Source organism: Primulina eburnea, chromosome 1 (assembly GCF_022965805.1).
Source record: "Primulina eburnea isolate SZY01 chromosome 1, ASM2296580v1, whole genome shotgun sequence".
NCBI classification, from domain to species: domain Eukaryota; kingdom Viridiplantae; phylum Streptophyta; class Magnoliopsida; order Lamiales; family Gesneriaceae; genus Primulina; species Primulina eburnea.
In genome coordinates, this window is record NC_133101.1 from 59,633,366 (window position 1) to 59,656,892 (window position 23,527).

The 23,527-nt window shown below is 37.1% G+C and overlaps 4 protein-coding genes across 8 annotated transcripts; 3 read left to right on the plus strand and 1 right to left on the minus strand.

Moving 5' to 3' along the window:
• The first annotated feature begins 270 nt into the window (after positions 1-270).
• LOC140835308 (uncharacterized) lies at positions 271-4,384 on the plus strand. 3 transcript variants are annotated; one of them, XM_073200806.1, is made up of 11 exons: positions 271-598; positions 767-851; positions 1,010-1,203; positions 1,394-1,476; positions 2,659-2,704; positions 2,803-2,859; positions 2,971-3,025; positions 3,125-3,225; positions 3,339-3,402; positions 3,473-3,564; positions 4,051-4,384. In XM_073200806.1, the coding sequence occupies exons 1-11, from the start codon at positions 521-523 to the stop codon at positions 4,219-4,221; spliced, it is 1,026 nt and encodes a 341-aa protein (XP_073056907.1). In that variant the 5' UTR covers positions 271-520; the 3' UTR covers positions 4,222-4,384. The 3 variants fall into 3 exon arrangements, with proteins under 3 accessions (XP_073056907.1, XP_073056903.1, XP_073056900.1); XM_073200802.1 differs by having other exon boundaries at positions 273-598; positions 3,348-3,402; positions 3,473-3,606; XM_073200799.1 differs by having other exon boundaries at positions 278-598; positions 3,473-3,606.
• Positions 4,385-6,107: 1,723 nt separating this feature from the next.
• Positions 6,108-8,335, minus strand: LOC140835318 (THO complex subunit 4A-like). 2 transcript variants are annotated; one of them, XM_073200810.1, is made up of 5 exons: positions 8,107-8,335; positions 7,901-8,032; positions 7,419-7,487; positions 7,156-7,337; positions 6,108-6,488 (listed from the first exon to the last, which is right to left on the minus strand). In XM_073200810.1, the coding sequence occupies exons 1-5, from the start codon at positions 8,260-8,262 to the stop codon at positions 6,323-6,325; spliced, it is 705 nt and encodes a 234-aa protein (XP_073056911.1). In that variant the 5' UTR covers positions 8,263-8,335; the 3' UTR covers positions 6,108-6,322. The 2 variants fall into 2 exon arrangements, with proteins under 2 accessions (XP_073056911.1, XP_073056916.1); XM_073200815.1 differs by lacking the exon at positions 6,108-6,488 and adding an exon at positions 6,516-6,995.
• A 561-nt stretch (positions 8,336-8,896) lies between these two features.
• On the plus strand, positions 8,897-19,446 carry LOC140835328 (inner membrane protein ALBINO3, chloroplastic-like). 2 transcript variants are annotated; one of them, XM_073200819.1, is made up of 11 exons: positions 8,898-9,308; positions 9,880-9,990; positions 10,158-10,232; positions 16,474-16,534; positions 17,246-17,319; positions 17,418-17,522; positions 17,722-17,829; positions 17,914-18,017; positions 18,636-18,785; positions 18,865-18,991; positions 19,107-19,446. In XM_073200819.1, the coding sequence occupies exons 1-11, from the start codon at positions 9,000-9,002 to the stop codon at positions 19,212-19,214; spliced, it is 1,332 nt and encodes a 443-aa protein (XP_073056920.1). In that variant the 5' UTR covers positions 8,898-8,999; the 3' UTR covers positions 19,215-19,446. The 2 variants fall into 2 exon arrangements, with proteins under 2 accessions (XP_073056923.1, XP_073056920.1); XM_073200822.1 differs by lacking the exon at positions 9,880-9,990 and having other exon boundaries at positions 8,897-9,308.
• A 1,599-nt stretch (positions 19,447-21,045) lies between these two features.
• Positions 21,046-22,597, plus strand: LOC140835333 (uncharacterized). The gene has a single exon (XM_073200826.1). It carries the CDS (start codon positions 21,617-21,619, stop codon positions 22,313-22,315), a length of 699 nt encoding a protein of 232 aa, XP_073056927.1. The 5' UTR covers positions 21,046-21,616; the 3' UTR covers positions 22,316-22,597.
• The last annotated feature ends 930 nt before the right edge of the window (positions 22,598-23,527 follow it).

Genomic DNA, 23,527 nt, shown 5'->3' on the forward strand with positions numbered 1-23,527 from the left:
ATAAGGAAAGAGTAGGTCTCATGTGAGACCGTCTCACGGATCTTAATTCGTGAGATGGGTCAACCCTATCCATATTCACAATAAAAAGTAATACTCTTAGCATAAAAAGTAATACTTTTTTATGGATGACCCAAATAAGAGATCCGTCTCACAAATATGACCCGTGAGACTGTCTCACACAAGTTTTTGCCATAAAGAAATTACGTTTTTAAAACAATATGCTTTATTTATTTAAAGTTTCGATTCAAAGAAAAAAAAGGGTAAAGGTAGAGAGTGCCACGTTTACAGCGCCATTGCCCGTACGCCAAGCATCAATAATTGCTTCCCCAATTTTAAAGTTAATAAACTTCCGCTGACTCATCTATATCTTCCCCATGATTCATCTGTCGGTCAGAGCTCGGAAGAAATCCCTAGATTTTGACATCCTCTCTCGGCCAAATTTGGTTACAACACAGTAGTGGAAAGGCGGTTGTTTTCATTTAAGTTATCGATATATGTATTGGTGTAATTGGAGATCAGAATGCCACCGGCGTCAACTGCTCGCGGCACGGCTTATCTCAGGGCTCTCACACTTGAGATTGAGAAGAAGCTTCAACGGGTAATGTGTATCTTTATACTCTGTTTATTTATCATTTTTACGTTGTTGTAAATGCTTTATGATTCGTGACCTCTGTCTGTGATTTATTTTTTTTGTTTTTTCTTTAATTCTTTATTTTTTTGGGGTTTTTTTTAAAGTATTAATGGCGTTTGATTGTTAATTTTCAAGGCGTTAGCTTCGGCATCGCAGAGACGCAACTTGTTGCAGGAGTTGTTTGCTGATGTAGCTTTGGAAGTGGATGATCGTGCGAAAGGTGATTTCGCCGTTATTTTTATATAGTTTTGGATGTGTTTACTTTCTTACTGTTGCATGCTGCATCTTTGGAAGGAAAACAATTGAGTTTAGTTAAATATTCATTGTTGGGTTATTTATCAATTGTTCGCTATGATATCATGCTTTTAATTGATACAGAGATTATTTTGGGCGAGGAAGATGCAATCACTGTGTCAGATGGATCATATGGCAGTCCATTATGCTTCTACAGTGTGCTTGCTGATCATTTTGCTCGCATGCCGGAGAATGGAAAATCAATCCTTGAGCTTATTGTTCCACTATGGAGCCAGTCATTTGCATCCAATATCTTTTCTCTCTTGTTCCACAAGTGGGTAGGTGTTTATCATCACATAGGATATTTGTGCGGACGCTTTAAATTCAATGATAGCAGTTAAAACCTATTACACTTCTTCCTGCTTCAAAAAACACTTAGGCATGGCCTGGCCCTAAATTTATACTTTGTAGTCTTGCTCAATTGAGCATTTCGCAACTCAAGGATTTTGAATTATGTCTATCTTGCAGCTCTTTGAGTTTCAGCTTGATAATCCTGTAGTCCTACTCCGCTACTCATCTGCACTTGTCCAAGGTGCCACAAATGTCTTCTGGTATGAATCTTAGCTATTAGTTACTAGTATTTGAAGTAACTGACTGATTAAAAGTTTCAGAGCTGGAAAACATCAGCTATAGCCTATAAGTGCTTGAACTAGAAATTGGAATGGTTTATATTAAGTGAATTAAACCATCTATGAAGCCATTTATGTCGTACCTGTTACTTTCTTTTTAACTTAAATCATAGGACAATAGCATTCTCAAACTTACAACCTTTTTGCGATTTATGTCACTTAATATCAAATGCCAGGTTTTTTCATGAAAATTTTAAAAGCCTTTTCCACTCCATACATTTGTCATTGAAACCGAAGATACTGAACAATTGAAATGTCGTCCTCCTTGTAAATGATATCAAGCAATGTGCCGTTTTGGTTGCCTACATCCTAGCCTGATTAAATTTTTCTATTTGTTTTTCCAGTTTACGGGAAAATTTAATGTTACGTCTGTTTCATTTGATGCCTTCTAAGTCCCAACTATTTAATGAACATGCGTCGGTGCTTGCATGTCACCAGGAGCAATCGCGCTGGCATAAAGTTTATGGATCTAATTCCTATCCATTTGGTCCCAGAATCACCTTGCTTATTGATGTGAAATGTCGATTTCTGGATTTTCTGGGAATTAATTATTATCTCGCATAGCCGATTCATGCTGTTTATAATTGATTTTTTCTGCCTTTTCAAGAAAAGTATATATTTAAGACATAAACACATTCATGAACTCCAGCAAGCACGAGAGTAGGTGGTGGTTTTGGTGAGATGGATGAAAACTCTCTTGTTTGTTGCTCCTATATTCTCAATTAATAAATTTGAAGGTGAAACATTATGTATATCTTATGAAATGTGATTTTTGTCTTTAATGTTTTGCATGAGAAGTATCAACATCCCAAAGTTTAGCAACTTATGAATTTTGCTTAAGAGACCGAAATTCAATCTTAAATTTTAGCAGAACAATCATCAAACAACCAAATAAATCGCCTCACTCCCAGTCTAGAAGAAGTGAAAAGCAGAGAATGGATCGAAACCATATTTACAGGGCTAATATGGTGGAAGAATGTGTGTTTCTTATGAATACATTTTATTTATTATCTTGATAAGCATGTTATTTCTTGAACACTCTTTTCTCTTTGTGCCCCTAAGAATTCTAACTGGAATGATCGTGTCATTTCTGTGTGTTGAAAGGATTGACATCCAAACAAATGTGAGGAGGTTTCAGAGTTTCTTTCAGGTTTATTTTCAAGATAATTTATTTTGTTTACTTTATTGCACCTTCAGCTTTATGCTGGAACAAGCTTCTGGCCGTTTACCATTTGTTCCTTATTGTAGTATCTTGTAGAGGAAGTTGCCCTGGATTCTGAGAGGTTAGAGAAGATCCCGCCCCAGGTATAATATTAATTTCTTCTATGATCACCAAAGTATTATTTTCTTGAATTATAAACTAGTTATCCTTTATGAAATTGCATTTAGGATATAAGTATTCTGATTGTTTGTCAGGCTCAGCGAGATCTATTTCTTCTCCTTTCAAGGGTCATGTTTTTCTATAATTCAGGTTCTATTCACACATTAATCTATGTTTTGGCTTGATGTTCAGATTTGCTTGTTGTATTAGCATAAATATTTTAACAAGCAGTGATTGCATTCTTCACAGATGACAAACTTGAAAGCTTTTTCAAGCAATGTCCTGATTTTCCTAATGCTTTCTTGGTCGGCAGTGCAGCAGACATATTTGTCATTGAACTAGCTGATCAGGTAACACGAGATTTTTGTTGAAGATTTGTTGTTTCATGTATATCACGGCGATATTTTGTTGGAGGCTTTGTTTTTTCCTATATTTTGTTCTCTTAAAATTTACTACTTTTTAGCTTCAAAAGCTGAAGGTGGAGCCTGTACTTCTGCATTACCTTTCTCGGATAAAAGTTCTCCAAGGTACTCATCTGTAATTGTTGATACCCGGCATAAGTGAGTTTTATCAATCTTATTTTTATTCTTTGTACAGGATTAGAACTAAGACTGTCTACGAGTACAAGACTGAAAACATGTTTGTATAGCTTCACATCTCCAGGTGGTCCCATGTACCCAACAAGAGCTGTACGTCATGCTGCTTGGGATGCATTAGATTTTCTTTTTCCTGTGAGTAATTGGACTTTTTGCAAGACGGAGACATTTGTAGCAATTCTCCTACAGTATTTATTTCATAATTAAGTCTTGACACTGGAAATTTCTAATTTTCCTTAGTTTTTTCTAAATTGTTACATTTGGGTCTGAGTGAAATAAATCATCCTCGGTGCGGACAAAAATTCGGAATAAAATTTGTTGTAGGAAATAACTCAAAGCCATGGCCTCCGGTAACTTATATCATTAGTTGAGCTTAACCTTGAACCCCCTAAATGAATTGGTTTTAGTTCTGGACTTGTAAATGTTTCTCGAGCAATTTAATTAATTCTACAGCATCACAAATTCCATGATTGCATATTCTTGCGAAGATTTTATTCATGTTTGGAGATTACCCCCTAAACCTCTGGGGCATAATACATCTTTTTATGCACTTTTGAACTAACGAGTGTTATGTTACAGGTTGGTAGATATCCTCGTCATCTCATAAGTCTCTTCTTCCGACTACTATATCCGTGGTACTGGCCCTCATCCTGTTGGAACTTTGTACTTTCTTGCATACAAGCTGTGATGTACCCTCTGTTGAGATTGCTATTTTCTAGTTGGGAAAAATTGAGACCAAAACAATCATAGGCTTAGATGAGTACATTTATTGTCGATTTCGATTGGAGATGACGAGGGAGGTATTCGCTCTTTGTATGATCTCCCTGTGTGGTTTGAAATCAACCAGTTTGTTGTACACACTATTATCGTCACTTTTAACGTAGAGAAATGGCGAAGCTAGTGGTTGTCTGGATTTGCACTAGTTTGCAGAGTTCGTAAGCAAACATTTAGTCGGCTCGCACAGCGATGGTTAATTTCAACAGTAAACTGGTAGCAATTTTTATGAACACAAAAATCCTTAAATTTCTCCTTATTTTCGCAAATTAACATCGTGTCATTATCCCTCAGATGTTGGGCGAGAAGAGGCAAGATAAATCATCTATGTTACTTTCAAAAACATGATTTTATAACATTCTTATTTTAAAAAAAATTATTACCTGTGCACCTCAAAGTTTGTCTTTTTCTCTCAGATGGTGGGGGATAGAAGAGGCAAGGTGAATTAAAAGGAGAACTTGCTATGACTTGGGTAAATTGAAGGGGGAACTTGTTACAATAACTTGGTATTCAATCTCCGAAGTTATTTAGGATTCAGTTCCAAAAGAAGATGATTCCTGCCTCTCACGATGATTCTCATTCTTATAAGAGAAGTTGGCTGGTGAAAGCAGAAGTAAATTTGGAACATCAACATTTTAGTTTCTTTTCTTATATATAAAACACTAAATGCTACGAGTCTTTATCATTTAAACATACGAGGGATAAATCGGATGGACTTTTTCTTAAGAAAAGAAACTAGTATATTGATATTCCAAATTTTCTTCTGTTTTCACCAGCCAACTTCTCACTTATATACACTTATGAAATACGCAAAATTGTAAGCGTATCGGACTATACCCGACCGTCTACTAAAATTGGAAAATAGTCTTTTACATATTAAAAAAAAACAAAACAAAACAAAAAAATAGTCAATTGATAACTGTTTATTGCTATCAACTTCAGAATGACGCAAATTAAACGCCATAGTAAAAAATCTACAAATTAAACGATGTCCCAAATGCCGAATGCGGCATTAGATTAAAATATCGATACGCATCTCATTTTGTTTCAATAGCGTGTTTCCAATTTCACAGCACCACATGAAAAACAATACCATTTCAAAAATTTCGAGATAGCTACCACATTTTCCAAACATTTCAAGACGTGAAGTAAACTACTTAGCTAGCAAACATTAAGACTCGTCTGATACAGGTCACACCAATCAATGAGATCAGGTAGGAAACAATGGAAGACCTCTTTTCTGCCTCTTTGTCTAACTTTCCACTCAAAATAATGCATGAAGCATGAGCTGATATCTTCCATATGGACTGATTGCAAACTTAAAGTGGTCGCAGTTGTATAAAGTACAAAAGCTCATCCAACCAGCATTGAAGCAGGACCAGCAAATAGCATATCTTGAAACCGAGATGAACTCTAATCCGGAAAATGGCACTTGAAACCAACAAGACATAAAAATTGTGGAAAGTCCAGATAAGTATGTGATTGGGGGATCCTTTAAAAACCATGTCCATTGAAATATAACAGGGAGGGAATTTTCAATTCTATCACTGGCTTGCATTTCACACCTATCAAGCTCTCATAAACTTATAGGTAACCATCTACACCATAAATAAAGCACAAAAAAGACCAAAGTGAAACAGGACAGACTTTAAAATAAGAGGTGAGGAAAGAACAATGGAAGACTACCTCAAAGATCCCCTGTAATTTCATCTGACAACGATTCCCAGTGGACTTGAATGCATTTAAATGGCTTCAAGTTGATTCACATCCACTGCACCACCTGATTTAGCGGAATACTGTGATAACTTTCGTAGGGGCACGCAAAGGATGCCGAGTCTCCACTCCCAACAATTTTTTTAAAAAAAAGTTGTCGAAACTAGATTACACACCGGTCAAATCAAACCATGCCTTGAATCCAAATGCAAACATACAGTCAATAAAATAATTCATATCCCCTGGATTAAAGTACACTATAATTTTTGTCTTCTTCGAACAAGCTGAATTATCAAACCAAAAGCTTTGTGGAACCTTTTTCTTCGTCTAATGCGCACAAGGTAATCCATTAGCTATGCTTGACTCAATTTGTCTGCATTGCATCTGCATGATACTTCTCCAAATCAGCATCTAGATCGTCAGAGGATACCTTCTCACCACGTCCCCCCCTTCCATGTCCACGGCCCCTTCCAAATCCACGACCTCGTCTACCACCACCTGACCTTCCAAAACCACCCCTCATTTGTCCACTGTTCAATGGCATAAATTCAAAAAACATTAGATAAAAGCGCACCATTTGCATAAACCATGATTAAGGGTCGCAAAACTTGAACACGCATACACTATCAATATCAAAATACAGAAATAACTTGTATTCACAGTAAAATACTTAAAATAGTGGATATTTTACCATAATAAAAAAAAACAGAGTTCAAGAAAAAGGGCCATTTTGATCCAACTGCAGAGAGTTGTCTCAACTCATGAAATCCCCTTTCTGAAAACACAATCACAATGGTCTTCCCAATGGTTTGCAAAATGTTAATACTACCCCGTATGAACGTTTCTATTAGCGCATTTTCAATGTCATCGAAAAAAAAACGATGAAGTTCCAAGAGAGGATCAATGATATGTTTCTGGTGAGTGGCTCTCCCGTTTTTGACAGTATGGTAGAAAGGGTCAGTTGTTCACCAACTTATCCTTGATTTCTCCAACTTCATGCCATCAGGTTTCAGCATGCTACAAGGGCTAGCGAAGTGCTGGTAAATTTCATAAATTCTAAGTGCCGCTTTTTGTGGTAATTGAAAAGGCAGCAATGTCTAAAGTATTTAGATCTTAATAAAGACATCATACCCTTAAAACATTTTATAATTCATGAGCAATTATACAGACTAAAAGTTAAATGAGACAGATGAGCACCTTCTAGAAGCGACATTTGAATCACCAAAACCACCGGCAGTGGGAATACTAGCAGCAGGAGTAGAGATGTTTGTACCAACGAGTTCTATTTTCATTGGTTTCCCATCCAGCTGAACATTATTATATTTCTTGATGGCAGCCAATGCATCTTGACGTCGTGAGAAGACTAATTCAGCAGTACCCTAGGGAAAAAACATTTTCCTAAATCAGACTAAGGCATAAATTTTACCAAAAATAATGACTGGGCATAAAATGGATAATACCTTTGATCGCCCACTCCTATCATAGTGTATATTATAACGTTTCAGGTCGCCAACTTCAGCAAAGAGTTCCTGCAGTCAGCCCAAGATATCTAACAGGTCAGGATATGTGAACAAGTGAAGGCATCAGTAGTAAGCAAGAGGTTGTAACCGCAACTTACCATCAAATTTCAGAAAACAGCACCGGAGTAAGTGAAAAATAATCTAACAAACAAATTGTCATGATAATTTATTTGAGAAAGAAACAGGACGATGGAAAAAATTAGTTGGACATATTACTTAATCTCACTTTACATAATCTTCACAGAGTGTGTGCATACAATACACTAGCACATCATGCGTTTATACAAGTTGTTGAGATATACATAGAAATTACTAGCTTCAACGACATAAATGTGCATAAAAAGGTAAACTTCATTTGAGCCAATATTTAAACAAATTTTAGATTCATGGCTAAACGATGAAATTGAGCGAGGGGGATTTACCTTAACATCCTCATTAGACACGCCATAATCAAGATTGGATACGTATAACTTGGTTCCTGTCTCAATACTAGTCGATCGACCACCAACGCCGCCGCCGGCGAACATGTCATGACCCCACTCTGATTCTGGTGCCTATACACAACATAAGTAACCAATCAAAGACCAAATAAAAACACGAATAAGTCAAAATCAAGCACGGATCTGACCTTCGGAGTAGCGTATGGAGCAGCACGATTCGCGGAGCGATTGGGTAAGCGACGGGCGGGTCCAGGACCAGCGGCGCGGCCTCTGCCCCGGCCGGAAGATTTTTTGTTAGTCTTGATCAGATCGTCAAGGGTCATGTCCAGGGCACCACTCGACATCTTCTCAGATTCACTTGATGCAGAGAGATTTCAGAGAGAATAACGGTAGGGTTCCAAAAGGAATCTAGATTATCATGGAAGCTTTATAATGTTTGATCACATTTGTTTGGGCTTTTTTTCCGTCATTGGCCCATGTATTGTTGGCCACTTGGCCTTGCCAAATTGGGATGTTGTTTCATGTTTTTTTTTTTTTTTTAAGGAAAAGAAAAAATCATTCTTGAAATCCTTTTCCAATATTATTTATCTAAATTTAAAGTTTTATTACTATCTAAAATCACTTCTTTATTATAATATATTATATAAATTGACATCACAAATTAAGAGTGTAAAATATCAAAAAAATAAACAAAATAAATCTATCAATTACTTTTTATTGTGAATATCGGTAAATATCGATAGAATTGACATGTCTCACAGATAAAGATTCGTGAGACCGTCTCACAAAAAATCTACTATGAAATTAAATGAAAGGATTTGATTCGATAAATGATTTTAAGAATACATTTGATAATTTGCATGGATTAAAATTCATCTCAACGACTGAATTAAATAAACATTAATATTATTGTAAGCGAATAAATGAATAAAAAAAAAAGGTAGGAAAAAGACCAGAAGGCCCTCCTAAAGAGATTCCATAATCTATAATGAGACCCTCCCGTTTTTTGCGAGAGAGTTTTATCCACTCCATGAACGCAGCATCTGCCAACTGAACTCAGCTCCTCCATCCCCAAATTCCCATGGCGAGGACACTGATTTCCTCTCCTTCCTTCTTGGGGACTACTTTACTACCCCTCACGCGCCATCCGCACACCACACGCATCACTACCAGGGTGAGATTCAGTCTCCATCAGTACCCGCCGATTCATTCCTTGGATAATTCCATTGATTTCGGCGCGATTGCTGCTCGAGCTGAGAGTTTTCTGTACACTATTGCCGATGCTGCGGTAGTTGCAGCAGATGGGAGTACAGCGTCGGATTCTGCTGCTGCTCAGAAAAACGGTGGCTGGTTTGGGTTTATCTCAGAGGCCATGGAAGCTGTCTTGAAGGTATTATTGATCTTGAAACTATTTCTTTCTCTGTATTGATTTCGAACTTGGTTGAGAAGGTTTACGTGTGTTCTTTTTCTGTTAAGTTTTGTATGGGTTATTTGCTAAGTCTGTTGCGTATGGCAGAAGATTGTTGTATATGGAACTTACTTTCATCTATACTTATTTTTATATCAATGAATTAATGGGTTGTGTCTGAATCTCAAATTCATTGATTTAAAACAATGCGTTCGTCCCGACGAATTGAATCAATAAAACCAGTTAATAAGTGAGAAGATTTTTATTTTTATTATAAATGGGGATAATTGCTTGCTCATTGTTCTTACTTTTTCTTTGTATTGAATGGGTGATCAGAGACCGGTTTTGTCGTTCCCCATAATAAATTTCAATTGGCGATCGTTTTTTAAGAAGATTAAATGGTATGTGGAGGTTCCATTCTTGTCAAATAAAATTTTCTGTCGAAATTATAAGAACATTGAGCAAGTTTGTTTCGCTTATTGCAGCATTTATATTTTTATGTAAATGAATTTATAGCATTAGTAAATTTGAAAACCCGCTTTATTTTTATCAGGTGCTTAAGGATGGGCTTACAGCTGTTCATGTGCCATATTCTTATGGATTTGCCATAATACTGCTGACAATAATTGTTAAAGTCGCCACATTGCCTTTGACCAAGAAACAGGTGAACTTTTGCTTCTGTTATCATTAACATTTGTAGCGATCTGTTAGTTCCGGCTTTGATGTATCAACTGCAATTTGGCAACTTTCAGTCAGAAGGTTTTCTTGTGATGTATGTTAATTGCAATCTGGAAATTTTCTGTATAACAATGATATTTTTTTCTCTACAAGGTTGAATCGACACTGGCAATGCAGAATCTTCAGCCAAAGATTAAAGCGATCCAACAAAGATATGCAGGAAATCAAGTAAGCATCTTCCCTGGTGTTCTGACATAGTTTAATTTTTCTTTTAATGCTAGAATAATGATTCATGACTATCTTGAAACTGAAACAACGTAATTAAAGATGAGTGATGCATTTAAGATTTTTGGTAGTAACTGAGCGAGAGGAAGAATAGAAAGACAAATTAGCAGTGTATTTGTCTTGAAACTATGGTGATCCTTCGGTTGTGGATGAAGCATGTTCATGGAATCTTTCAGAAGTCTATGTATCAGGTTTATATATTAAAAGCAATTGTTTCCATCCGATACTCGCTCGTTGCAAGATGCGCTGTCATTGTTGAATTAAGTCAAGTGCCCTTCATAATGTAAAACACTAAAAAATCCAACATTCAGTGTGATTTCTGTTTTTTTTTTTCTAAAACTCAAACTGCTGTACAATGTGTGTGGGGATGCAACCAAAGTCCCACATTGGAAGATCTAGAGAAAGATCATGGGTTTATAAGATGGAATGATATCTCCATTGGTATGAGGCCTTTTGGGTGGTTCCAAAAGCAAAACCATGAGGGTGAAAACCCAAAGTAGACAATATCATACTAGTGTGGAGATATCCGGATTCCATTGGTCCTAACAAGTGGTATCAAAGCCATGGTCTAGATCGAGCCATGTGGGTGGAATCCTTGATACCTAAACGAAGGAGGTGAGAGCTCCCGGTAAAAATCCTTGATTAAACTCTCGAGGTGGTTGATGCTCCCGGTATTCATGTAAGGCGTGCGCTACAACGCAGTGAAGTGGAGTAACCTCGATTGGAGGGCGAATAAGGCTTGAGGGGAGGCTCGGACTATGAGAATAATAGTGGAACTTCGTTTGAGGGGAGGATTGTTGGGATGCAACCAAAGTCCCACATTGAAAGATCTAGAGAAAGATCATGGGTTTATAAGATGGAATGATATCTCCATTGGTATGAGGCATTTTGGGTGGTTCCAAAAGCAAAACCATGAGGGTTAAAACCCAAAGTGGACAATATCATACCAGTGTGTAGATATTCGGATTCCATTGGTCCTAACAAGTGGCGCCGTCTGTGGGAACACGTTGGGGATCATGGGTTTATAAGATGGAATGATATCTCCATTGGTATGAGGCCTTTTGGGTGGTTCCAAAAGCAAAACCATGAGGGCTAAAACCCAAAGTGGACAATATCATACCAGTGTGGATATATCCGGATTCCATTGGTCCTAACAAGTGGCGCGCCGTCTGTGGGAACACGTTGGGAAGAATGGGTTCGTTGAAATTCGACATCGAGAAATTCTCTTGGAAAAACGACTTCGGCTTGTGGAGGATCAAGATGCGTGCGATCTTGGTACAACAAGGACTGATCGAAGCGTTGACCGGTGAAGCGAACATGGCAACAACACTGAAGGATACAGAAAAGGCATCAATCTTGGAAAAGGCTCACAGTGCAATAATCCTTAGTCTTGGGGATAAAGTTCTTCGAGAAGTCTCGAAGGAGAAGACGGCAGAAGCAATATGGAACAAGTTGGAGAAGCTGTACATGACAAAATCCCTGGCCAATCGTTTATATATGAAACAACGGCTGTACTCGTTCAAGATCAAAGAGGATAAAAGCATCTTGGATCAAATTGACGAGTTCAACAAAATCCTGGACGAATTGGACAACATTGAAATTAAACTTGAGGAAGAAGATAAAGCTCTGTTTCTGTTGAATTCCCTTCCACATCCGTATGAAAATTTCAAAGAGGCAATGTTGTATGGAAGGGAAAGATCAATCTCGCTGGAAGAAGTTCTATCAGCAATCCAAGCAAAAGAACTTCAGAAGAGGCACCAGAACTCAACAGAATCTCAGGGAGAAATGCTCCATGTTCGAGGTAGGACAGAGAAAAGAATACAAAAGGGGCCAAGAAACAAACCCCGATCAAAGAGCCAGCCTAGACTCAAGTGCTTCAATTGCCATCGAGAAGGACACTTTAAGAGGAATTGCCCTGACAAAAATAGGAAGCCACAAGAAAGATCTCACACAAATGGTGAGGCTGCCATAGCATCATATGGCAATGAATCAGTGGAAGCCCTCATGATCTCGAATCAAGATCCCAACACTGACTGGATTCTTGATTCGGGATGTACTTTCCATATGTGTCCTACAAAATCATGGTTCGAAAACTTGATTGAGGCAGATGAAGGGCTTGTGCTACTGGGAAACAACAAACCATGTAGAATAAAAGGCTCAGGTTCCATCAAATTAAGGATGTACGATGGACAAGATAGGCTTCTAACTCATGTAAGGTATGTTCCCGAATTGAAAAGAAATCTAATATCTCTCGGAACACTTGACAGTGATGGTCTCACGTTCAAATCTGAGAATGGAACTATGAAAGTAATGAAGGGATCTCTAGCTGTCATGAAAGTTATCAAGACAACCTCCCTGTATGTATTACAAGGAAACACGGTTGTTGGAGGAGCTGCTATGGCACAGCAGACAGCAAACAAAGCTAGCCTTTGGCACCTAAGGCTAGGCCATGTGGGTGAAAAGGGACTGATGCAATTGTCCAAGGAAAATCTATTGCGCGGAGATGAAATTCAAGGCTTGGAATTCTTTGAGAATTGCGTACTAGGAAAAGCTAAGAAAGTTCAGTTTGGCCAAGGGAAACACACGACATCCAGGCCCTTAGAACATGTTCATTCGGACCTTTGGGGGCCATCAAAAACAGCAACGCATGGGGGAGGAATGTACTTCATGTCCATAGTAGATGATTATACAAGGAGACTTTGGGTGTACGTATTAAAGACAAAGGATGAAGCTGCCATGAAATTTAAAGAATGGTTACAAGCTACAGAAAACAAAATGGACCTAAAGCTTAAACATCTTCGAACAGATAATGGGCTGGAGTTTTTCTCAGAAACATTTAAGGAGATATGTAGATTGAAGGGGATTACTAGACACAGAACAGTTGCTGGTAATCCACAACAAAACAGGGTAGCAGAAAGAATGAATCGCACTTTGCTAGAACGTGTCAGATGCATGATTATAAGTGCAGGACTTCCAAAATCATTTTGGGGAGAAGCTATTCATACAGCTTGTTATCTGATCAATCGATGTCCCTCAAGTGCAATCAATTTTAAAACACCAATGGAACTTTGGACATGAACCCCATCAGAATACTCACATCTTCGAGTATTTGGCTGTCTAGGATATGCTCATGTAAAGCAAGACAAACTTGATGCAAGGGCCTTGAGATGTATCTGTATAGGTTATCCAGATGGAGTCAAAGGATATAAGGTATGAAATTTAGAAGCCACTGGACCGAGATGCTTCAATACCAGGGATATCATTTTTGATGAAGGCAAGATGGGATATAAACTGAAAAATGAGTATACTGCCATGGATAAAGGCCAACATCAAACACAAATTGAGGTGGAGACCAACAATAACTTTCCTCAAAAGGAAGCTGATGGTCTCATTGAAACTCAGATACAGACAGCAGAAAATGATCCACCAAACCATGAACTTCAAACTTATACCTTAGCCAAAGACAGAACAAGAAGAGAGGTAAGACCCCCACAAAGATATGCTCATGCGGACCTGACATGGTATGCTCTCACTGTAGCTGAAAAGGTGGAATTTATTGAGCCATCAAACTATGAAGAAGCTGTCACATGCAAAGACAAAGAAAATTGGCAAGCTGCCATGGATGAAGAAATAAATTCTCTCATGAAAAACAACACATGGCAGCTAGTGGATAGACCAAAGGGACAAAGAGTACTTGGGTGTAAATGGATATACAAACTAAAAGAAGGCTTGCCAGGGACAGAAAATGTTAAGTACAAGGCAAGGTTAGTTGCAAAAGGATACTCCCAAAAGGAAGGATTAGACTTCAATGAGATCTTTTCCCCGGTGGTCAAGCACTGTTCCATAAGAATAATACTTGCCTTGGTAGCTCACTTGGATATGGAACTTGAACAACTCGATGTAAAAACAGCCTTCCTTCATGGAGAGCTTGAAGAGATCATATATATGGACAAACCAAAGGGACTACAAATAAAAGGGTCTGAACAGAAGGTTTGCCTTCTGAAAAAATCACTTTATGGGCTGAAACAAAGCCCAAGGCAATGGTATAAGCGATTCGATGAATTCATGTCAAGAATAAGCTTTAAAAGAAGCCGCTATGACAGCTGTGTTTATTTCAAAAGAGAAGAAAATGGTGTGATGACTTACCTCCTGTTATATGTTGACGATATGCTCATAGCAAGTGTGAGCAAATCGGAAATACAAACACTAAAACAACAGCTTGGCTCAGAATTCGAAATGAAGGACTTGGGGAATGCCAAGAGAATTCTAGGAATGGAAAATACTAGGAAAAGGGAATGCAAAAGCCTGTTTTTATGCCAAGAATCATACATAAAGAAAGTGCTAAAACGGTTCAATATGCATGAGGCTAAGGCAGCAATTACACCTCTCGGACAACACTTTAAACTCTCTGTGGTACAGTCACCAACAAGTGCAGAAGAAAGGATGAAAATGATGAATATTACATATGCAAATGGAGTAGGAAGCATCATGTACGGTATGGTATGCACTCGACCCGACTTAGCACATGCAATAAGCTTGATTTCCAGATTTATGGCTGATCCAGGGGAAAATCATTGGGAAGCATTAAAATGGACATTGAGGTACTTGAGAGGAACATTGAATATGGGACTGATGTTTAAAAATCAGCATGAAAACTCAACACAACCGCTGGAAGGATATGTTGACTCAGACTTTGCCGGAAACTTAGATACAAGAAAATCCATAACAGGATACGTTTTCACACTTTATGGCACTGCCATCAGCTGGAAAGCTTCACTACAATCTGTGGTAGCCCTATCAACAACTGAGGCAGAGTTCATAGCTGTCACGGAGGCTGTTAAGGAGGCCATCTGGTTGAAAGGACTGATAGCAGAGTTGGGAGTTCAACAAGAACAGATTGTAGTGAACTGTGATAACCAAAGTGCTATACACTTGTCAAAGCACCAAGTATTCCATGAGCGTTCAAAACATATTGATGTCAAGCTGCATTATGTAAGGGATATTATCTCTAAAGGAGAGATAAAACTTGAAAAGATAGCAACGGATGACAACCCCGCAGACATGCTAACAAAACCACTGCCTATGGTCAAGTTCAGATATTGCTTGAACTTGATCGATGTGGTACCTCAGGAATAGAAAATGGTGGAAAATGGAGAGTAGCCAATCTTGAAGACTAGGTGGAGATTTGTGAAGGTGTGTCTCTCAAATTGGCACCAACATAAGGGACCTAATACAACTATCGATTGATTAAGTGATCTACCATACCTACCATGTCATGAATGACTTGGGACCCAACTGTCAAGGGAAAACGACTTGGCATTAATCAGTGGAAGTAGTTGCGGTTAATTTGGGGAAAAGGGTGGAATACTTAAAGAGAGAATAACAGAAAAAACTTTACAGAAGACTTACACCGAAAAGTGAGATACACAAAATAGAGGAAGCTCAAGGAGAAGCGCAGTAGTCGTCCAAAACTTCTGGGTTCATTTTTCTCTTCTTCTTGAGCGAACAAGCTCTGTATTTCGACGGAATTCGTCTACGTCCACAGGAGGGCAACCAATCTTTATTTATCAACAACAATGAATTACGAAGGGGAGAACGATCGATAGGAATCGGTTCGAACCTTTACAATGTGCAATTGCTCCATTAGCTGCTTATCATGTCTTGTCAGATAAATATTAAGCACATACTCTAAGTGTTAACCCAGAGATTATCGATCTTATAAACTCTCCTTCCATATAAACTTTGAATGGATGATAATCAACCTCGAGGATGAGAAATGTTATTAATGATTTTTTTTTCTTTCTATAAAAGTTGAGCATCAACAGTATCAAATAGTGTTATGTTTCTTCGAGGTTGCATTAAATTTGGTTAGTTAAAAATTATTCATATAAAAAAGACAACTTTGGCCACTTTCGAGCAGAGAGGCTGGTAGAACTGATTAAGTATGTAATATACTACTGGTACATGATGTTTATTCTCTCTCCAATGATGAGAGAAAATTTTCATGATCTTTATGGGTTGAATTGAGACGATTGGTTAGATCTTACAGGGATTGCAATTGATCTTGCTTTTAATTCATTTGTTTGCATCTGAGGCACAGTGTACTGAGCCAATTTTTTTTGTCTCTATATAATTTTGCTATTACCTTGTCTGTGGGACTTTATTCTATACGCTACTCTTACAGGAAAGAATTCAGCTTGAAACCTCCCGTTTATACAAACAGGCAGGAGTCAATCCTCTGGCAGGTACTGTTTAGACTGTCAATTTGCTTTTCCTTGACTTCGGTTAGCTGTATAGTGTGCTGTTACCTTCTGCTTCTTTCCCACGTGAGCCAGTCCACTGCACTGCCTACTTTCTTTCTTTAATCACTCAACACTGGGAAAGAAAAAAGAAGAAGAAAGGGCAACTGTGTACTTCATAAGAAATAAAGTTCATGTTTTGCGGTGATTTAGAATTTTATAACAAAAGAGATGGCAAATGATGGCATGATCACTGGCATGTTCAAATTTCAACCTCAAGAATGTAGCTTGCATATTAACTAATCATTTCTCCATACATTATCACTAGAGGATGAATTTTGGGGCTGCGAAATCGATGATACGACCATCGTCATATTTTGAGCTAGAGCATTTCAGAATAATTTCCAAGCCGGTAATTTCAATATTTATACCTTTTTTGAGCATGAGAAGCCTGCATAAACGAATAGACAACCAGCATGACATCAGGCTAGCCGTCATAAGAAATCGGCATCAACAAGCGACAGGATAAACATAAGAACTTAGAAACATTTATGTATTAGCATTTGGCCGACAACATATGCTGTATTTCTCCCAAACTAAGGACTTTGATCCGAAAAACTCTCTCTTTCCTGTAGTATATTCACGTATTTCATTGTAGAAAGACCCAAAGCAATGAATGCAACTTGTAATTTCTTAAACTCTTAGATTGAATAACAGGATGTTTCCCAACTTTGGCTACTATTCCAGTCTGGATAGGCTTATATCAAGCTCTTTCAAATGTGGCAAATGAGGTATGTGACAAGATAGTCGAGTCTATTTGTATACCAACAGTTTCCTGGTTGTTCATAATTTTATTATGACAACATTTTGGTTTTGAAATCTTATATAGGGACTGCTGACTGAAGGATTTTTTTGGATTCCTTCTTTGGGAGGCCCAACAACAATTGCTGCTCGGCAAAGTGGATCAGGAATTTCCTGGCTACTGCCTTTTGTGGTAATGGAAAATGAATTATCTCCATTTCCATCAGCTAACTTAGGGCTTTCTGGATTCTTTGATCAGTAATTTGTCTCTCGCCGAATCTTTCTCCCGGCTTTTATCACGTTTACTTCTTTTTACCTGGAATGATTTATTCAATTATTCCCCTAGTTTATTCTTGTCATGTAATAAAATGTCATCTCACATTTTCTTTCAGGACGGACACCCACCCCTTGGTTGGTATGACACTGCTGCATATCTTGTTTTACCTGTTCTTCTCGTTGTATCACAGTATGTCTCAATGGAAATAATGAAGCCTCCCCAAGTAAGTTCTACTTTTTTATCTCTCACTTTTTTGCAATGTTTTATTATGTCATGTTTCCCTTATAGCTTAATTCTAATTTGGTAGACAGATGATCCATCTCAGAAGAACTCGCTACTTGTATTAAAGTTTCTCCCACTTATGATTGGCTACTTTTCGTTGTCTGTGCCATCTGGGTTATCAATATACTGGTAATGTAATTCTGTATTTCTGTGCTGCTGTTTCCTTAAAATTTTTGCCTATCGTGATTGTATTCGAGTGTTAGCGAATTTGATGTGCCTAATATTGATGCTATGATCTATGAACTCTAGATTTGTCATTAATTTTTAAATGGGTTTCTGTTGTTAATATGCACAGTTGTTTGGTTAGAAAATTAATTACTGCATAAAGATTGAGAGTAAAGAATTTGTAATACTCTTAACTTTATTACTCTTGAGCTCGAACAATTGGTTCTTTTAATTATTTGATCCACTAAAGTGAAGTATCATTGACGAGCACTTATTTTCACTCTTTTGTTGGGTGATCCAAATTTTGTTTGATAAGATCTTACAGTGTATTGCTTTGAGAAATGAACACGAGAATCCACATCTTTGAAATAATCAAGCTAAAACCTGGATTTATTGGGTTTTGTTCCTTTCTAACCAAGAACCTTCATGTTGCATGAGAAAAAAACAAATTCGAGCTTCTGGTCAGAACTTATGCACCAAATAAGTACATATACATGTCTTAACTGGTGTTTGCACGACCATCTTCATTTAGAAAATTGGCATATGCTGGTATTCATTAGAATCCATTACCCTTGTTTTTAGGTTCACAAACAACGTGCTCAGCACTGCACAGCAAGTATGGTTGCGCAAAATGGGAGGTGCAAAGCCTCTTGTAGACGAGAATGCTGGTGGGATAATTAGCGCTGGACGTGCAAAACGATCAGTTTCTCAGTCAGAACAGGCTGGTGAAAGGTTGATTCAACGTGCAAAGTCTTTTGTTATTTTTGCTTTTTCTGGGTGCTATCACTGACTAAAATTATTTCTGAAACAGATTCAAACAGTTGAAAGACGAAGAGAAGAAGAAAAAGATCAGCGCACTGCCTGCAGATAATGCTCTGACTTCAGATACAATTGACCCTGAGGCTGAATATGACTTAGATAGTGATGCTGAACAAAAGGTGAAGTTTACCTCACTGTTTCACGCAAAAAGAGCGTTCTTAATTTCTTCTAAATAATACGAAAATTAGTAGACAAATTTATTGGCATGATATCTGACGGCAAATTGGTTGATAGGATAAGGAAGTTCTTGAAGAGGCATATGCATCTACCACGAGCAAACAAGTTCCTACTTTTTCCGGTCCTAAGAAAAGTAAAAGATCAAAGCAGAAGCGTGCTGTGTGACATTTAAGAAGTAAATTTTTGTAGCGGTGAACTTGTATTTTTGTTAAAAATTGCAATTGCATACTATGGCCATTTTAAAACCGGTCATTAGATTAAGTTATAGTTTTCATCTCACAAAGACCGTTCTCTGTTAGGTTGTCTATATTTGCCTTGAACTGGTCGTTCATAACCCATCAGTATAAATCAAAGTACCCAAGCTTTTAAATCAATAGCAGAATGAACTGTTGCCGGAGTTGTTTTCCCCCCTGCACTGCTTATTCAATATCTTCGAGTTACTTTCAGTACTTGTCTGAGATAGATTTTCAAAGCTGGCTAAGTTAAGACTCGAGAGTAAGACCAACCCTTTTTTCTTCTCTCTCTCGTATTTGTTTTCCCCCAAAGAGTTGGCTTCATTTTTAACAGCTAAATTGAATCTTGTGAGAATTGAAACCATGGTAATTTTGCCTTTAAATAAGATTGACTCGATGCAGTAAACCTCTTAACTCGCTTAGATCACCATCAGTTCTGCATTTCTTATGTCCCTGGATGGTGGTCGATGATTTTGCCACAGATTTGGTCCATATGTCATCATTTGAACCTTCTTCTCATTTACCTTCGTGATGTTTCTCTGCCTGCATATTCAGAAGGTAACGGCTCCTATATTCAAGTTCTTGGAAAGTGTTCGGTTCGATCCCTAGCTGTTTCTTAAGATCAAAGGTTGGGGGGTGGGTGTGGTTAGACACCCGCTGCTTTTCTCAAGTCTCTTAATAAATTTCACCTATAACATTAGAAAACTTGTACACTTGGTTCCGGAATCTTTGTTTCTTCACTCAATTGTTTTCAAAATTAATGTTTTTCTAGCTGTTTGATTTGAAATCTCAAGTGTCTTTGTTTCTTGAAAATTTTAGCAAGTTACAGTGTCGGTTAGGTCGGAGAAATGAAACTCAAAACTTGCTAAAATGTTGCTTGTCACAAATTATGATGTGAATCATTTAACGCTTTTTTGAAGTGACATTTGCGTGGATAATAAATACTCAAGGACATTCTAAAACCCTGAGAATGACTAAAATTAGCTTGCCATTTTAAAATTATATATAATGCATAAATTTGCCTTCATCTTTCAGAAAACAGCCTTTTACAGTTGTCGTACGATGCTTTTGTTTGACTTTTTAATCGAGGTGGAGATATGGTGACAAAAAGACTGAGGAGTTGGTCCAGGACGAGTGTATCTCATAAATCTTTACGTGTAAGATTAGTTAATCTTATATAAAAAATAATATTTTTAACGTAAAAAATAATATTTTTTCATGAATGATCCAAATAAGATATTTATCTCACAAAATACGATTCGTGAGATCGTATTACACAAATTTTTGTCAAGATTTACGACCTATTTGGATGGAATAATAATCGACAGGAAAACATTTTACTTTAAACTGTTTTAAAAATAATAATAAAATAATTGTTCAATCACAAATTTGTTTTTATAACAACTTTTAAATTATTTTATATAAAATTTATAAAAAAAAGTATTACAAGTACTTGTCCAAACAATCCGAAATACTTTAATAATTAAGTTAATTTTTAAAATTTGTGGATAAATTGTGTAAACTTATAATTCGAAATTGCGATTAATAAAATGTTAAATAAAGATGTAAAAAAATGGGTATGCCTAATGCAAGATGATTGAGTGTACGAAAGAGACAATCGATTGGAATAATATTTCATTAATATTTATTTATTTATAGAAATAGAAAATTAAAGAATAGTTTGGAATGCTTGTTTCCATAGATTAATTCACGATTGAGCCAAGAGCAAGCCCATGTGAAATATCCAGTGACGATGTGACCACTCCAACCATTCCTCACACATACACGTCACCATCTCCTCTTTGTTTTTCCTTTTTTTTTTTTGGAAAAAATCCCTTTCCTGTTTTCCAAACGAATATTTGCATCAGATATTTCTTCTTGCTTTTAGGGTACTGCGAGTTTATTATATATATATATGGACTAGAATACTGAAAAAGGTAAGATTTTATTTCCTCCACACGTAGAATCTCACAGGCTATGGCGTGTATCTGAGGCAATATTTAATTTTGTACCTTTTGTAAAGTTCTCTAAAGTATGCTTTACATTATGGAATCGTACTTGCATTCAGGCGAGTGAAAGGGTGTGGTTAGGTCTTTGCTTTTGAACCCAAACTGTGAACGATCATAAGATTTCAAGAAAAGTGGCTGCCCCTTTTCTTTTCTTTTCTTTTTTTGTTCTTGTAAAGAGTATCACCACTGGTGGTGTATTTATTGATTTCAGAAGCAGATATCTTGAAGGAAAACCTACTCGGGGTTTGAACTTCTGGGTTTTATTTCAAATTTGTGCAAAAAATATGAGCAAATGAGACATTTATAGAACTGGGTTTTTGTAAAGATGGGGTCTTTTAGTGTTTTAGGCATTGGTTTGAGTTTTGTGTTTGGTTTAGTATTCGTTGGACTGGTGGCAGAGCTCTACTATTTACTGTGCTGGAAGAAGAGAGTGGCCACTAACAGCATCAGAGAAATCGAGGATTTTTCATTTATCTTCTGCTGGAAGAGGCCCAATTCATTTAACAGCAGTAACAGCAGTCTAGAACTAACAAATTCAGTGAGAAACCAACAAGAACGAGAGCAAGATTTGGAATTGGGTTCAGATAAAGATTTGGGCTTGAAAAACTATGGTGAAGAAGGTGAGGCGACCGAGTTAATGAGGATGCACAATCTCTGTGGCCCTCCAAGATTTCTCTTCACAATTAAGGAGGAAAATAAGGAGGATTTGGAGTCAGAAGATGGGAAATCGAAAGGTGAAAAGAGTAGCAGAAAAGGGTCGAGAACAAGGAGTTTGAGTGACCTTGTTTTCATAGATGGCACCCCTTTTCTCACCCCTTTATCTTCACCAACTGTTAAGAATCTAAAATCCTTGGATTCTTACAGTAACCTCGGGTTCAATCCTCTTTTTGAATCCTTAACAGAAGCAGAAATAAACAGATTGAGGTCTTCTCCTCCTCCAAAGTTCAAGTTCTTGAAAGATGCCGAGGATAAGTTCATGAAGAGGTTGTTAATGGAGGAATCCGGGAAAATTGAGACTAAATAATGGTGGCTCTGTTCAAGATTTTGCTATTAAAGATTCATGGAATTCAAGAGTCACAGGTACTTCAGTTGCAATGATTTCCTATCCAAAATCTTGAAGAATGAATGAAAACTTGTCTCCGGTACATATCCCTTGTCAAATGAAAATTAAATGATTTAGATTATTCTTATTTAGAATTTAATTCGATTCGATTCTGTTGTGTTTATGAAATTACAGAGATTATCAATGTTCGTGTGGCTTTCCACTAATTGAGTATAGAGGATAAGAATAAATTTGAAACCAATATTTTCTGTGATCTTCCTTCTGTGTAGAGTTGGGATTAATGGAGTGAATCACCGGTCGAGCAAGTGGTTTTTCAAAAATAAAAATAATCAAATCTTTTTAAAGAAGTGAGTCTCATGTGAGACCATCTCACGGGTCATAATCCGTGAGACGGGTCAACCCTACCCATATTCACAATAAAAAGTAGTACTCTTAACATAAAAAATAATACTTTTTCATGGGTGACCCAAATAAGAGATCCGTCTCACAAATACGACCCGTGAGACCGTCTCACACACGTTTTTGCTTTTTTTAAAAACATAAAATTTTATATATTAAAATTCGTGTCTGCACATTATAATAATATCTAAATTTTAACATCCAACCTAGAGCTTGACCAAAATATTAAGGTGCAACTAATTTTAGAATTTAAAATAATGCGTAATATATCTAAGAACATATTAATATGATGTTTGGCCAGCATATAAAATTTACATCTTGTTTAGATCTTATATCTTAAGATTTTAAATAGAGATGTCAATGGGGCGGGTATGAGGTGGGTTTGGCTAAACCCAAGACCCTCCCCATAAAAAAAACTTTGACCCATTATCCGCCCCACCCGGGTTAAATATTCTTCGGACCCATCCCACATCGAATACGAAATGGGGTCGGGTAGACCCGTGAGACCCGTGAGACCCGAATTTTTTTAAAATAAAAAATTAATCTTTCTTCTCACATGACTGAATTATGAAACAGACAAGCCTCTAAATACAACATTGTAGAAAATTAATTCATGTCTTAGACCACATTTAATAATAACAAACAAAGTATTTTCACGACATAAAGAATTACATAAAAAAAAAAGAGTTAATAGCTCTCCAAAAAAATCTTGACATCCCCAAAAATAAATCATAACATAATTTAAACAAATCAATATAAAATCAACGAGTAGAC

Coding starts and splice junctions, on each gene's coding strand:
- LOC140835308 (XM_073200799.1), top strand. CDS start 521: ATGCCACCGGCGTCAACTGCTCGCGGCACGGCTTATCTCAGGGCTCTC. Junction 1,477..2,658: donor GGTGCCACAAATGTCTTCTG/GTATGAATCTTA, acceptor GTGTGTTGAAAG/GATTGACATCCAAACAAATG. Junction 3,403..3,472: donor TCGGATAAAAGTTCTCCAAG/GTACTCATCTGT, acceptor TTCTTTGTACAG/GATTAGAACTAAGACTGTCT.
- LOC140835318 (XM_073200810.1), bottom strand. CDS start 8,262: ATGTCGAGTGGTGCCCTGGACATGACCCTTGACGATCTGATCAAGACT. Junction 8,033..8,106: donor CTCCATACGCTACTCCGAAG/GTCAGATCCGTG, acceptor TGTTGTGTATAG/GCACCAGAATCAGAGTGGGG. Junction 6,489..7,155: donor TCAAATGTCGCTTCTAGAAG/GTGCTCATCTGT, acceptor GCCATTGAACAG/TGGACAAATGAGGGGTGGTT.
- LOC140835328 (XM_073200819.1), top strand. CDS start 9,000: ATGGCGAGGACACTGATTTCCTCTCCTTCCTTCTTGGGGACTACTTTA. Junction 9,991..10,157: donor TGCCTTTGACCAAGAAACAG/GTGAACTTTTGC, acceptor TTTCTCTACAAG/GTTGAATCGACACTGGCAAT. Junction 17,830..17,913: donor AAATAATGAAGCCTCCCCAA/GTAAGTTCTACT, acceptor CTAATTTGGTAG/ACAGATGATCCATCTCAGAA.
- LOC140835333 (XM_073200826.1), top strand. CDS start 21,617: ATGGGGTCTTTTAGTGTTTTAGGCATTGGTTTGAGTTTTGTGTTTGGT.